Source organism: Dermacentor andersoni, chromosome 5, assembly GCF_023375885.2.
Source record: "Dermacentor andersoni chromosome 5, qqDerAnde1_hic_scaffold, whole genome shotgun sequence".
Lineage (NCBI taxonomy): Eukaryota > Metazoa > Arthropoda > Arachnida > Ixodida > Ixodidae > Dermacentor > Dermacentor andersoni.
Window position 1 is genome coordinate 113,555,883 of NC_092818.1, and position 16,815 is coordinate 113,572,697.

The 16,815-nt window shown below is 43.4% G+C and overlaps 1 protein-coding gene across 1 annotated transcript in view; it reads right to left on the reverse strand.

The window, feature by feature from the left end:
- Nucleotides 1-16,815, reverse strand: part of timeout (circadian regulator timeout) — a 316,230-nt gene that overhangs the window by 288,571 nt on the left and 10,844 nt on the right. Inside the window, exons 6-8 of the mRNA XM_050178451.3 lie at nt 12,592-12,656; nt 10,266-10,334; nt 4,430-4,697 (exon numbers count right to left, since the gene is read on the reverse strand). Of these exons, the coding sequence (XP_050034408.1) occupies nt 4,430-4,697; nt 10,266-10,334; nt 12,592-12,656 (402 nt within the window). The remainder of the gene's footprint in view (nt 1-4,429; nt 4,698-10,265; nt 10,335-12,591; nt 12,657-16,815) is intronic.

The following is a 16,815-nucleotide window of genomic DNA, read 5'->3' on the forward strand; positions in this document are numbered from 1 at the left end:
TTAAAAGGAAAGTGATCACGTGTGCAGAGACAGACGGAAATCAGGCCGCATCACGGGCGTTCGGAGTTCCCAAACCTTACCCGTGGGACTGGTGCAAATAGGAGGAGCTTTCTACTCCAGCGGCTGCTACGTACGGAGTGGCCGCGCAGCCCGTATCTTTAAAGCGATCTGCGATGGAGACGCACCTAGGCACACCACGCTGTGTTCTCATTGCTTAGTGCGCGTTAAAGCAAGAGTCTGCACAAAGGTAAATTCACTTGTTCCTGCTACTGCACTTCCCCACTCCAGTGTACTGATAAAGAGTTTCCGTGGTCATTGCGTGAGACGTGTTCATGCTTGCATGTGCGCGCGTGACACCATGGTTGTTAATTCAGTTAGTAAGCAAATGCTTCAAAGTTTATATGGCCAATAAAACTGCTATCCTTACTTTTCTTATAGCTGTCTACTAATTTGCTATCGTAATCGATGCTTCGCCTTTCGGGCGAAACTGCACTTTCTTTTATTTATCGCAACTTTCGTGTATTGGGAGTCACTCTTTGTTTTTTCAAATGAGAGAAAGATGTATTCCTGTATGAAAGAATGAGGTGCGCGGTAATCTAAAGGACTTTTCTTTTTTTAGGTCACGGCAAATGGGTATGCATTCAAATCGAGGGCGGGTATCTTTCTCGTTTTTTTTTTGTTTGTTTGTTTGTTTTCAATCATGGAACATGGGTGCATGTTACAATTGAGGGCGTGTTATAATTGAGTAAATATGGTACCTCATAATGACTCCTCCCATGCCGTGTTATCGGTTATAACAACTAAATCCGGCTACTGAGTGTCTGCCAAAAGAAAAAAAGAATGCAAAGTCCTTGAAAAAAAAAATTCAGCTGCTGCACCCATAGAGTTTCCTAAAATATACTAGAGGGAACTCTGGCGCTGCAGTCGTTGACCCACCATGGGAATGACAGGAAGTAATGGATTTGTCTGATCTTCGTGCTTGTGGATTCAGACGTTCTTGTGACTGTTTATTACGCTTTATATGTCTTCATTGTCGTCAATTTCACATGCACAATCGCTGCTAATTGCAAAGATTGAACTTGTCAAGGTGGCCAAATCAAAATGCGCCAGGCGTCTCAAGGCACAGGCATAAGGGCGTTTCACATCGCTTGTTGGTGCATGCATCTGTGTCTTAATAGTTTCAATACCAGGTTTCTGTGCTAGAGGTCCTGTGTTCGAACCCTGCCGTCGGAAAAGTTTAATAATGTTTACTTAATTATTTATTACGCAGTACATTGTTGAAAATTACGAGTTTACAAAGTCACAAAGCCATCTGAAGTCAGAAGTATGAAGTTTAGGCAAATCCATGTACTTCCCATGCTGGTACAACCACTCCCATTGCAGCTCCCATAGACACTAGAGCCAGAGTTCTTTACAGTAATTATTGTATGAAACTATGTGGCTTCACCCCTTCCAGCCTGTGTGTCGCACAACCTGCACGGCACGCCTTTGTTGTGTTGACTCGTAGAAGTAGACACGAGCAGCTGCATCAGACCCACACCTTTTGTGCCGCACAACCCACATGGCACACCTTTGTCTTATCACATCGCTGGCCTCGCATTCCCCTCTCCCACCCTCTCACCGACATTGGAGAGCTGGAAGGATGAGAAGAGAGGGGTGATGAAGGCGTGCCATGTGGGGTGCGTAGCATAAAGGCAGGCATGGTGAAGCAGCTGGAGTTTTTTTTTTTCTTTTCCTAAATTTCCAGTTCCTTTTCTTTTCTACGCAGAGACTCAGTAGCCAGATTTAATTGTTATTGCCAATAATGCGGCACGGGAGCATTGTAGCAAGCGGCTTATTTTACCATAACAAACACACAACAGTTCACAGTGCAGCAGCTGGTTATTGTTACATCGGAGTATACCATTGTTAAAGCCAGTGTTGGCTGTACTTCTTTTTGTCTACTAAATGTGTGAACGTTCATACCCTCTGCTTTTTTGGTGCAAATCAGTTATAACAATATCGGTTCTAACAACAGGATTTTCTCGGCACTTGAATATTGTGACAAGTGTGTTTGACTGTATGATGAGGCTGACCGAGAAGTCAAAATTGTGTTTTTAAAACTTTTACTTTGTGATAAACATTTGTCTACCCACATGGCGAGTAGTAATGCCTGCTGGGGAGTGGGGGTGGGCTTGGTTAACACGAGGTAAGCCAAAACCACTGAAACAGCTCCCCACAAACCACAAAAGAAATTTTCAAGACATGCACATGTGTCAACAACTAAAAGAAAGAAACGCAAACCACAGAGGGGCAACTAGGCTTTAAGTGCACAAGCACAAAGCATGCAGTAAGCATAAACTTACGAACAGAGCAGCCACAAAGGGTTCAACCATTTATAAAAGTACCCTCTCCCTGCCTAGCATCAGGTTCCCAATTTGCACATTGACATCTGAAATATCATCTCAAACTGAGCAGCACTATCCACTGTCCTATGGCCAGATGTTATGTGGCAACTTCTGTCCAGGTCAATCCACAGTTTTGGAGTTGAAAATATCAGCAAATCTTCATGCTGCATGCAAATAAGTGTGTCCAAAACATGGTGGCTATGACATGTTGCTGGCTCCTGCAATCGCTTCTGGCACATACAGCCTGCAAAAGCATTATGTTAGAGATCTGTTTTTGTTACTACAGTTGAGTCTAGATAATATAATTCAAACTTGAAGCAGCCGGAAAATTTGTTCAAATTAAAAAAGGACTTGTTTTTGAAGCGTTCGTGCATCATAGCACAATGCTCGAACGGTGCGAGTGGTGAAATATCACAGCGCGCAAGCACACAGCAAGCGAGGACCACGAAACTGCTCACGCCGGCCAACGCTCGCTTCCCAATAACGGCAGAAAATGAAACTTCAAGGGGCGGGTGGGCTAAGCTGGCGCCGGGCCGGTGGGGCTGGCAGCATCAGGGCCGGTGTAGAGGTGTGCACGCGCGGAGACCGTCAAAGATGAGGGAGTTACAAGGGGATTGAGAAAGAGGGCAAGGGGAGCATACTTGCGACGAAGGGCATGAGGGAAGCGGATCTGCTTTCCTCCCAACTTGATGAATGGCACTAATTACCTCTGCCACCTAAGACTGCCAACGAAGCAGCGGAGTTGCCGAGGCTGGACTGGGCCTCTGCTGCTGCTTCCCTTCTGCCACGTGCTCGCGTGCTTTTTCTTTCGTTTGCTGACAGATCAGCGCTGTGTTTATGTTCTTCGTCCTGCATTCTTAACACAAGTAATGTCTTATCAAGATGATGAAGTCGTTTCCACTGATCATAATCAGTTGGTGTGCTCCCTATTGCTGCGGCGTTGCCGCATTCAGTGGACAAGGAGAATGAGGTACTGGGTGTTGCCTTCACGTCTTTTTATTCAAGGTCTGCCTTGTCGTACAGAATCGGATATGGAGCACTGTCTCCAAAGACCTTTTCTCCGGTACATCTCGGTTTAGACTCATCATTGTAAAGAAACAAGCGCGAACGAGACCAAAACAAGCACGAGCAAGAGCTGATGCGAGCACACGATGGTGCAAAACAAGCACTCCGGCTGAACTAGACGCGAGTACGAACAGAGCGGTCGGGTGGATTCGCATGATACCAATTTCCCACGCATATGTCACCATAGGAGCCAGCCTTATTGGTCTCCTCCGGTCGTGGATCGCTTGCCACCGTGTCGAGCTATGAAAAATAGGCCCAGGACCAATCCCTCCTGCGGGACGCATTTTGTCGCTAGTGTGGCTGGGGCACTATGGTGTGATGCAGAAACGGCGACCTTGACATTTGAGAGAAGGTGAAATTTTTTTTTCGTGCAGCATTGAGGGGTATCTCCTAAGCCTTTCCTCTACGGCGGGGTCAGAGCAATGCTGGTTGGAGGTGCCGCCAAGTGATTTGGTGTGCTGCTGAGGGCATTGTCGGAGCACGGTATGTTCAAACTAGCTGTTGCAAATGCTAGCATGTTCGACTTACCGTGCGCTTTTGCGCATTGGAACACACATAACTTTGACAGGACCATGGCGTCAGTTCAAATAAACCAGAAGTTCGAATTAACCATATTCAAATTAATAAGATTTGACTTTACAAGGAAGCAGTCACTGGGCACTAGATTTGGGCACCATCTATAATTAAGTTATGTATTTGCCCTGCTAATGCTTTCTTGACAAAGGATAGTGATATTGTTATAATAAAGAGGCATAGCTGCATAAAGGCTAAACACAGTGAAGTGCGATTGGCAGTACAATTCAAAAGTACTAATATTAAAGCAACGATTTTTGATAGATTGCATAAATGCAGACTGGAGTATGTTTCTATCACACACAGGCTGTCATTAGGCACAGAGGCTGCGCTGGGCTAGGCTACGGGAATTTAAACTTGCAAATTTAACAAGCAGACCGCAAGAATGCCAAATGCATAAATACCTTGACTGTTCGCATCATGGGATTATAGCACCACTTGAGAAAGTCAGTGCAGAGTCTCTTCAGGAACAGCCGAATGTTCAACGTGGACCTCCTCATAACGTCATTTGCTTCTAGAACAGGCCTTTTGTTTTTTGCTTTGGGCTTGAATGGCTTGGATCGATCAAAGCTCATTTGGGAAAGCTTGGAGAGAGTGTCATGGGCAACCAAGTCACTGTCGCCAATTCCCTTCATGTTTTTCACGGTAAACGTTCCACCAAAACGAGGGTGCCTGAAAGAATGATTAAAAAACAGCAGTGTAAGTAACTGAACAAAAAAACAAACTCAAAGTCATAATTTATTGTCAGGTGAGAAGGCATTTTCACCTGAACAGCCTCCTTTAACCACTGTCAGCTGATATATCCTAATGCTTCTCTCGATCAACTCCCTCACTAAAAACTGCATGCAAATGCCTCATATCTTCTAGCATTTCCTCCCATTTCACTTTCTGACTCACATGCATAGCAGCATTATGAGACTTATCTTTTAGCAGATGCAGCCTGATTATATTTTCATGGCATGATCTGTTTTTGATCTAGAATGTGAAAAGAAATGTTTGAGCCCTGCTGATGCGCAGCTGTCGTCATTTGGACCATTAATTCACAAGTTCCTCATTTAAAAAAACTGGGGTTGTGCGAATCGAATCTTTTTCGAATATGGATACTGCTTGGTTTTGCAGAAATGCAATTTTTTTTCACCAATCAGAGGTAAAGCAAGAAAAAGTGCAAGTGTATTGCACAGCAGATAACGTACAGGAAAATTATGCTTCTTCGTCAACAAAATTCTGTAGTACGTATAACACTTTTGCATGACAGTATCATAACTGCTGTTATTTAACGTCGTCATGAAGCAAGGATAGCTGCTTGACATGCTCGGAAAGCAGCGACACCTTCCTGCATATCACAGACTCCGAAAACAGCCACTCTCTGGACACACTAGTGTCTGGTATAAGCAAGTATCTCTTCGCAACCCAAGCCAACAGCGGACACAATGCTTACACCACCATTCACATGGACCTTCTTTTTGGCCCAAAATTTCATCATGCGCACATCCTTCAATCAGTGCTTCTGGCAGTGAAAATTACTGCCAGAAGAAAGTGAAAATTGCTGCTGGTTGATAAGCTCATCAAAGTCTTCGCACAGTGCTGATGTGGAAAGAGCCTCTACACAAGCTTTCGATGTTGAGGGCATGTCTGGGTTCCTTGGTGTTTAACTTTTCTTTCGTCTTAAAAAGCCAGGTTTTTAATGGCGTTTGCCAATGAAACATCCTGGTGGTACTCAACTAATCTAGAATGAGGGTCTAACAACATTGCCAAGCTTGCTATTTGGTCAAGCTTACAGTTCGTAAGCCCGTGTTTTTAGGCACTTAGCTACATTAGTAGCAGACAGAGGTTTTCACCTGGCGGCTGGTGTTGTCCAGATGCATACTTGAGCTGATGTTATCAGGTAGCCATAAACACCAGCAGGAGACCCGGGACAGTGCCCCTTCTTACTTTTGATATGATTCCCTTCACAGCAAATATGCTTCACTGCAATACAGTCTGTATGCTCCGCCGCATAAAATGGCTGTATTGCAGCGAAGCTGACTTTAAAAAAAACCGACAGTTATTTTGGGGGGTTTAACAATTTAGACTAGTAAAAGTCTTTTGAATTAAATACTAATACAGTTAAACCTCATTATAACGAACTTCAATATAACGAAGCATTTAACTTTTTATAACGTCTCATCTATAGAACACCATGAATTTAAAACCTCAATCCTATAACAAAGTGTGTTCATACACGATTTTAATGTAATGAAATTTCACTGCCCCGAAGTAGTACCAAGACGATAAATAGAAGCTTCCGCGGACACAGGTGTTGAATGGTTGAATTACAAACAGCTCCTTGCGAATCAACGCACCTCCCAAATTGCCCAGCAACCAAGACCGACCGCGAAAACGGAGCAACATCACATTTTGTATAAAGTCCCGGTGCCACAAGATCCTATCACGTCCCATGTGTTGTATTGGCAAGGTATAGAAGCCCATATGTCCAGCAATAGCAGCATGTGGAGGCACGGCAGCGCCATCTACATTTTGAGGGGCCAACTTCTCAATGGAGAAACATCTACATTTCCTGTTTGAGGCTTTTAGCGCCATGTTGTCTACTACCCCGGCTCACATCACATCGCATACCAACACACACAACACTACAAGTGAAGCGTAAGAATATTCGCCACATCCCATCACAATTTAACGAAGACACCCATCTGTATGTATATCCCACATTCTATAACGACAGGCATTACACCAGTGGGCCTTGAGAGTTTTGCATGAATTCAGAGCAATGGTCTCACTCAGATATTGAACTATCATATGCATGTGTCCTTACAACCAACACAAATCTGTTATTACGGTGTTAAAATAAAATAAACATTACATTGAAATAATTCACAAAAACCACACTTTCATCTTGACTAACACAGCATATGTGCTGCCTGTAGTTTTTCTCTGGTACTGAAGACATCGCTAAAACATATGAAGTGAAAAGGCATTTAAAAATAATGTTACTGGTAAAAATTTGTCAGGTTACCACTATATTTATTGCCATTACTGCCATGCATAGGAGAGTTTTGATGACATTACAGTGTTAAAGACGGCAATACGATCTCGGCATATCTCAGCACGCATCACTATGAGCAAACTTCAGAAAGCCTGCACAGTTCAGTACTCATAATTATTTGTGGATGGAAAAAAAACAGCCTGTGACTTCACATTTTCCTATTCTAATGACATTGTCAGTACTTATTCAAGTGTTTCCATTGGTGATATATTGGATGCTTAATTTTCATAAACTAGTGTCTTGCCCTGCGAGCTGTAGCCACACTTCAATCACATGACCATAATTGATGTTGCTGCTCATTGGTTTGGAACATTTCTGCCTCACCTTTGCAACCATGTGAATTGACTTTGGTGTTGGCGCTGTATGCTTTGAGTGCGAGTCAAAGCGTGAGCCGAGGGTGAGCCGAGAAGGATGGTTGTTTGATGAGTGCCATCTTGCCGCACAAGCAAGGGGAAATGGGGAGCAGAGTGAACTCACAGTAACACAACCAAGCGCATGTCAGGTAGGGGGAGGGGAGGCGAGAGGGGGTGGACTGGCACAGGTCCGCTTGTGACAATTGTAGCTGTGGGGCCAAGGTGGACGCGAAAGAGTGGACACGAAAGCATGGCTGGCTTCGTTTCGTACCGCCGACGTGAAGATATCATCGACACAGAATGAAACAATATCTTTTGTCACTGATTCTCAAATTCTACAAAACGAATACTTTTCTAATTCAAGTTTGCTTTTTCCGATTGCCTGATTCAGAAAATTTTGCAGCTCCTTCCATGTTAAAAAAAAATACATCAGCAACTGGAACTCCTTGCACAATAGGTTGAATTTCAATTTAAGAAGAAGCTTTAGCTCGGACCCAACACCAATGCTGCCTATACAAATTCATGTAAAACCCAGAAATGCTTTTCTGAGATAACCACTGTAGGATATCTTAATGAAACCTGTTGCATTTGAGAAACTTGAGTTCTAGTGAGTGTTGTAAGCAGAATTTCGGTCTAAGGCCTGAATTCTTTTTACGAAATTTTAAAATGTTCGTAAGTTAAAAAAAGTCATAAGCACGAAATATACAAATCTGTAGCTGAGCCAAGGAACAGATATCACAGTTCTGTAAACTGTATCCATTAGAGCAACTAAACCGGGCAAATTTGATATATCAATTTGTATATTACATATTTTTTACATTGTTTACAAAGGTTTTGTAAAAGTCCTGCTCACATATTCAAAAGTCTACTTGAGAACCGTGTATAGTACATCAATTTTGTCCACTTTAGATGTGCTACTAGATAGAATTTACAGAATTGTAGTACTGATTCTCATTGCAAAGTTGCTTAGTTGTAAACTTGATAGTATCATTTTCTGAATGTTTTAAATTCTCAACAATTTTTATTAAATAACTGACAACCTTTAGAAAAATTGGTAACTAATAGAGACCAGACTTTTTTTTTTTTAAATACAACAAACCTCATCAAATTTCGTGCAGTGGTTGCCCAGAAAAACGGTTTCTCCTTTTCCATGTACAGTCGAACCCACTTATTTATTTATTTATTTGAACATACTGCTAGCCTCACATATGAGGCTGTTATAACTTATAACAATATTCAAATGCCACGAAAATTCCATCGTTATAACCATTAACTGCTAAAACCGGGTTGCATGAAAAAATCAAAATAGGAGGAGGGCACAGCTGATTTTAGCAAACTATAATGGTGGGGTGGCCAGTGCCCCTCCCCACCACCTTCCTCCATTCGGCTGCTGATTGTGCTCACTCTAACTGCTTCCAGGGCGCTCCGATCACGTGTATCAAGCCGTGGCTGTCAGCGTTAAAGAATGGCACTGCTATAACTGCAAAGAGGGGTCACGGGTGGCAAACGATATGCGAGCACCACGGAGGCAGCGCTTTGGTGGGCCCAAAAGGGGCCTTTTAGAAAATGTGAGGTGGCTGCCGCGGTAGCCTGTCAGCTTGAGAAATGCAAAAGAAAAGCTGAGGCGAGATCGCCACAAGTGTCTCGCCACGTACGTCGCACTGCATTGCACGAGAAAAAACCCGATGTCCATCAGCCTTGCCGACATTCTTCTCTAAGGTATCCAGGTGCTCCCCGTAGTGCAGCAGAAGGTTCCTCGCGAAAACGAAGCCTCGGAGGGACTGAATCATCTGCCGGACTCCTGCACGTGAGGGCAACGTTGAGGCAGCCTGTCCTACCGTGTCATCACTGCCGTCACTATCCGATGCAAGCACATTCGCAACGGTCGCCTGATCGATTAGAAGCACTTAGTTTCCAAATCTATAGCTGTGCGCTTTCTTTTCACCGGCAACGTCGTGCATTGCCGATTATCAGCGGGCAGGTCAGTCATCTTCCGTTTCAGCAGCGAGTCAAAAGAGGCTGAGAAACCACGTGGCCAGGAATGATTTTGATGCAACCAACTAAGACGAACACGGGCGATTACACTGTTTGCAGAACTGCGCTGAAGGAGGAGCCAGCGAGCAAGGTGCGAGCAGTGCAGTTGACGCGGCCCATTCGTGTTTCGGAGGGTGGCGCGGCGTAGAGATATGGGCACAGCCCATTCCTGTTCGGAGGGGTGGAAGGGCGACGGGAGAGAGCCGCAAGGAGCAGGCTGGAAAATGAGCGCGCGGCGGCCTTTCGAGCAGTGGGCCATCATGCAGCGGCTTGAATTTCTCGTTTTCTTTTTTTTCTTTTCAAGGATTTCGCATTTCACTACCTTTTGGCTCGGACACCAAGCAGCCAGACTTCATCGTTATAACCGACAATGCGGCATCGGGGCATTGTAGTAAGTGGGTTATTCACCATGAAAAACATACTAAAGTTGACGGTGCAGTAGCTTCTCATTGTTATAACCAATATATTGTTAAAGCCCGCATCTTTATAAGTGGGCTGGACTGTATTTAGATAGGAGCCCCCAGGCTAAAGCTTCCTAACAAAATTTCGATATAACAAAAAGTAATTGCAGATTTTACTAACTTCGTTATATTCAGGTATAACTGTATATTCGAAGTGAATATTCGAAGTTTCCAATATTCACACATGACTAACAAAGATGCTTATTTTTGTTCTTAATAATATCATGTGACAGTTATGCCAGCCTTCCATGCTGTAAGTGGGTCAAAAGTGTGTGCCTTGCAAGCTTTAGCATGAAAAAACGAATACGATGTCATCTTCTGAAAAAAGATAAAACAAGCAGAAAAGTACCTGTTTGTCCTTGCCTGCATCTGCATCTTCTTTCTTGCAAGCTCTGCTTCCCTGGCTTTAAGAAGTTCTCTGAAATGCAACAAGTCGAAAGTGTAAGTAAGCTCATGCTCTTTCAAAATAAATTTATTTACATGTAGTTACCCTTCAAAATGTACTCTTTACACACAATATTGTTTTGTTATGACCTACGTGTATATGTAACGTCCTCTGTTGCTTGCGCACTCATGCAGTTTCATGTTTTGTATGTATGCTAATGTACAATGTGTCATGTTTTATTTATTACTAATTTAAACAAGTTCTTTACCCACCCCAGCAATGTCTCGCAATGAGACGGCAGTATATGTAAATAAAAGTAATATAAATAACATGGGCCGTGGTTCCGCACAAGAACAGAAAGCACTACACAAGGTTTTGACAATGGCTGCACCATAACAAAAAAATGTGAAAAAAAAGAATGATACTGACGCTTGCCAGAGTAATAGCCAAATGCTTTTGGAAAGCTATTTGCTTTATTAAAGAAATGATGTGCTTAAACACATGTGTTTGGTTCAGTGAGGATATTTAGGTAGTGTTCGTTGTTTCGTTGCACAATTTCGTAAAGAACAGAGCCGTTAACTAGCACATTTGTAGCAATAGTATAGGTAGGTTCCAGCACGGAAGGCGACTTCACCCTCATCTCCCATAGGCACCACAGAGGAAGAGGGCAGCGAGGAAAGAGGAAGGCTGTCTTTCCTGATTGCTTCACCACAGTACCTAAACCTTCAGATGGTCCAAAGCTCTTTTGGACCATCTTACCGAGATGGTCCATATTTACTCAAATCTGATGTGCACTTTTTTTCTGATGAAATGGGGTAAAAAATTGTGTGCGCATTATAATCGAGCACGACCCTAAATCTGCGTTACCAACTCTCCATCAGCATTTCAAGACAGCCATCTCGTATGCGCTTCGAGCCTAGCTACCGTAGCATCCTCCACGCGTGCTGTAGTACGTGTGCTTAGGAATGGCTTAAGTTGCATGCGGGACTGGTGCAAAAAGGAGAGGCGCTCCACTCTGGTGGCTGCTGCATACAGTGTGGCCTCAATCTTGAAAGCGATCAGCGACGGAGACAGTCTACGCATCTGGATGCACCGTGCTGTGTTCTAGTCGCTTAGTTCGCGACGAAGCGAGAAGCCACACAAAGGTCGATTCGCTCACTCCTGCTACTGCACTTCCTCGCTCCAGCGTTTTGATAAAGAGTTTCCGCGGCCACCGAGTGAGACGTGCGCGTGTTTGCTTGTGCGCGTGTGACACCACGCTTGTTAATTTAGTTAGTAAGCGAATGTCTAAAAGTTTATACGGCCAATAAAACTACTATCCTTACTTTTCGTATAGCTTTCTACTAATTTGCTACTGCAATCGATGCTTCGCATTTCGGGTGAAACTGTGACTTTCTTTAATTATCGCAACTTTAGTCGTTCGTCGATCCAGCCAGAGTCCAATTACTGGAAGCCGACTGTAACACAGAACGACACTTGCTGACCTGGAAGAAAACAGGGTGCCTCAGCTACAAACTTCAAGACAAATGGAGGCTGGACAATGCACTTAGTGCGGAGGCACGGTCTTTCCCTTCAAAGGAGAATCACAAAGTCAGTGGCTGCCCTCTGCATACAAAGACAAAATTGTGGACTTTATCTGGTTCGATATAAGAATGTGGCAAGACAATAAATTCATGATCTCACAAATCAGGAATGTGGATCGAATGCCCCTGAACTTTGACATGCAGCAGAACACAATGCCAAAGAAAAAGCGCCTGGATTGCACTAATAAGTGCAACAGGCACGGAGAAGCAAATGGTGACAGCGAATGGACAGAAGCTGCCACCTTTCATCATCCTCACATGTATGACCTTGCCGAAGGTAGCCTTTCCCCCATGAAACTTACGTGCCGGTTCAGGAAAATGGTTGTAGGACCTCTGAGGTTACACTCGACTAGATTGAAACTGTTTGCAGAAGCTGAAGTGGCCAAACAGGCGGCCAAAAGTGGAGATTCCTTGTGCACATAGTCTTACATAGAATAAATGTTTTCAAGGCGAGAAAATAAAGGACTCGACCTGTTCCCATAGCTTACGTCTGTTTCATTCATCGGTAGCTGATTTTTGGATGAAATCTCAGTGCACCATAGATTAGGCTTAGTGGTGGCCAAAAAAAAAAAATTGCTCAAAATTTTACCACGCGTAATAAACCAACTTTGCATTAATATTAAAATCTGCATTCATTATGTAACAATAATGTAATAATGCTTGCTGTGAATGCATTTGGCTGCACACTCAAGCATGTTTATTTTTACCGGATATCTTCATCTTTCTCAGCAGCAGTCCTTGGCTGTTCAGCCCTAGCCAGTACTTCTGGGGACTGAAAGAACAAAACCAAGTCAGGGGTTAATGCTACAAACACCAACCTGTGCAGGGAACTCAGCAAAAAGCAACCACAAACATATTCCTCTTGTTCTTTTTTTTTGTTCTGACTAGCAAGAATCATGTTACCTTGCAAAGAAAAAAAATATGGACACGTACACAGAAGACTCATAAGTTACATGAATTGAGCAATAAAATTGTACATCAAGATGAACAGAAAACTTTTAAGGTCATACTAGTAAAGCTAGAAAAGGCGAGACTTTCAATATTGAGCTAGAAACATGTAGCAGTTTTGCTTTTATTTATTTTGGTTACGACCACAACAAAAACTAGATAATCACAGCTTAACAGAAAAAGTCAGAAGGCCGAAAATCAGGTCACAGAACAGTTGCTTCCAGTCACACCCTTTCACGAATTTATATTGTCAGCAAGCATAACGCATAAAACGCACTCACGCATGTTAAAATGCTGTCCAAACGCAAAAATTTTGGCGCAGTGATTACTCAGTATATAACAAATTACCATATAAAATGGAATAAACTAGAAGTTTGGCTGGTCATTATATCAATGTGTTTTCTCAGGCTACAATAAAACCCAAAATATGGCATTCAGAGCGCTATCGGTTATAGCAAATTGAAAATTCGTTTGCTCACAGCTCAGAATATGTATTGTAGCAGCAAAATGCTGAATACCCTGCAAGAGCGACCCACAAGGTCAGTTTTTCACATATTTTTTTAATGATATGATGCCCAAAGCACCATCGCTGCTGTCATCGCATCAAATAGCATGTTTGAACTGAATGAAGAAAAAAAGCACATTCTTGTAATTTAGCACCATCCACAAAAGGCCAATCAACCACTCAGCGAACAGGCAGCAGATGCTTTTGCATCTCCTCCATGCCCGTTAGAGGGACACTAAAGGCAAATACTAAGTCGACATGGACTGTTGAAATACCATTCCAGAAACCTCGCAGTGCATGTTTCGTGCCCAGAAAAGACCTTACGAGAAAATTTCATCTAAAGGGTCCGTATACCTTTTTCAAAATTCAGATATCCCGCCACCCAACCGGGGGATTGGTGACGTTGCATACACTATCACCTCTATTCGCTGCTGTCAGCGAGTAAAACGGTGTCCACCAGACGGCGGTAATTTTTTTTTTTTTTTGCCCAAAACACAAACGCACGGCCATGGAGAAACCGAGCCAAGGCAAAGCGGCGGATTCACAGCTGCAGCTGCTTTTTGGTCAAGTGGTGTAGACCGTTCCGGTATTTCGCGACATCACAGTTAAAGGGACACTAAAGTGAGAAATGATTTCTTCTGCATCAGTAAATTATTGTTTTACAACACCAAAAACACCACTCTTACAACGATAAGCCATTTGGTAAGCCAGAAAAAGCACAAGAACGAAATACGGGTGGCGACGCCTACTCAAGTTCCCGCACCTGGGGGCTGTGACATCTTGGATTTCGATGGCATCTTCTAGGGCCTACTAATTATATATAGCGGTACAGATTGACTACATTGTGTTTTAAAGGAACCAAATATTACACATGGCAAGTTTCGGGAACCTTTATTCAGCCAACGCGGTCCAAATGCGAAAACATACTTTGGCATCCCTGATGTCACGCTGACGTACCGGCGCTGGGGTTTCGGCGCGAAATTCAGATACTGATACTTGGACCTTCATTTTCTCATCTTAACAATCAAACTATTCTTTAAATGATTGCCTGCAGGGTTCTCAAACAATGCTTCGTTAGTTTAAACTGATTTATGGTTTCGCTTTAGCGTCCCTTTAACTTTAATTCTCTGCTACTTGCAGTTTATGCGAATTTCACGAGCCATTAAAACCAGCACAGCACTACACAATAACGAAACTACTCAAACGCGAAAGCGTGGGTGGTGCAGAGTCGAGTGAAGACGAAACCTTTCGACTGACCGCATCGTTGTGAAGGTTAATCTCAATGAGTTCTTTTTTCGAAAAATTAAATAGAGCTGGACAAGTAGCACTTTATTTCATCTTATAATGCAATACAAGGATGTTTTTGTAACAAGTGGCTGGGTACTAGTGACAGAATTTTACTGATGAGTGCTTTCGTCATCGGGCAAGTATTTGAATGCCCAGGGGAAGTCTCGAATCATGTCATGCATTTACCTCAATTTCTCAATTATTAAGGCTCTGTTTAGAATAATATTGACATCTTAATGATTCTCGAGCGCTAATCTATCATGTAAGCTTGACTTATTACAGTTAAACCTCAATATAATGAAGATATTAAATTGGCAATTAGCTTTATTATACTGTATGTAAAGTTCGTTGAATTGAAATCCGACCTTTTATGCAAATAAGTACCGTCCCCAATCGATTCTTTTTACACGGAAAAGACCCGCAGAATTTTCCGAATTATCAGGCAATAGAAGAAAGCAAATTGTAATGAGAAAACAATTCATTTTGGTAAATTTAGGAGTCGGCGACGAGTGATACGGTTTCATGCCACGTGCGTCGACAATATCTTCTCGGCAGTACGAATTAGGCTAAGTAAGCCACCCTTCTGCGAGTACTCCGCCTCCGCAACTGATAGCATCACCTGCACTGGGACGACGCTATCAGGAAAAGTGCCGCCAGCTGGGAGCGAATGCTTCGTCTGCCTCTCTCTCCAACAAGTCACCGAAGCTCAAGATTACGCAACCTCCAATACTAAACACGCCATAAGACACCTTACATGGTGCCACGCCATCTCGGCATGTGCACTCTTTGCACACGCAGCAGATTATCTATAAAGCAGGGCGCGCGGCTGCGTGTGTGCTCAGCTGCACTTACAGCCACGCGCAGCCACGGCCGAGACACGCGACAACTTTCTCCACTCCCTACTCCCCCCCACCCCCTTATGCGCTCTTGATAGCGTTACTGCGAGCGAGCTCCCCTCCCCCTCTTTCCCTTTGCTCCCGCCAGAAGGGGGCACTCATCAAGCCACCATCTTTCTTGCCTCACCCACGCACACTTTCACTCGTACCTAAAGCGCACAGTGCGCAGGGCGCGATAGGATCATATCGCATTTGGTCTTTATAAATGCAGCTCCACTTCGGCAGTCGCTCTTGTCGCACGGCACACAATTTGATAGGTGCATTTGCAAGCAGCCACTTGTAATTCAATCATTTGACCATCTGCGTCCGCGGAAGTTTCCAGTTATTGTCTCGGGATTCCTTTGTGGTGGCAGTGAAATTTCCTTATATTGAAATCGCGTAAAAATACACTTCGTTATATTGAGGTTCTAAATACATGGTGTTCTATGGCTAAGAAGTTATGAAAAGTTAAATACTTCGCTATATCAAGATTTACCTATATATACACCAGGGTTCTCCCCACCGCCACCCACCACTCCAGTTTACCGCCCACCGCACCACTTGACCAGTCAAAACATCCAATTCATGTTTTTTTCACGATCCTCGGGTATTCTTTTGTCATGTAGGGAAATATTAAAAAGAAAAACGACATAGAAGTTGAGAAAATTGCATTTTTTCTGGTACCCTGCCAAAAAAAACGCAAATGGAAAATAGGGAATCTGGAGGTGCCCTCGCATTATAGGGTACGCCACTTTCCGTTAATGCTATGCCCTCATTCTGGAGCCATCGTAAAGTGGGAATCTGACCTTCAAATAGCCATAGCGTTGTATTTTGGTGTGCAGAAATAAAGCAAAAGAATCAAATTATAATTTTTTTTTAAAAAGCAGCAGTTTCGCCCGAAAGGCGAAACACCGACTGCGATAGCAAATTAGTAGGTAGCTATACGAAGTAAGTTTTATCGGTAACACCAAACTTGTAAACACTCTCTTACTAACAAAATTGACGATGATGTAATGTGTAAGCGCGACTTTTCAAGGACGTAGAAAGAAACAGACACACAGAGACAGCGCTGTTCTGTGTGAGCTTTTTCGATCTCCTCGTTCAGTCGCACTTGCACATTATATCATGGATTCAAACCAACTAGCCAACCAACATGTTTTAACTAAATGAACAAGCACGATGTCACGCGCGCACAGGTAAACATGAACACACGTTGCTCGATGAATGTGGAAACTTGCTGTCAAAATGCTGGAGTGAGGAATCGCGGCAGGTGCAGCGAGCGAATGGACGTTCGTGCATCTCACTTGAACGCAAAC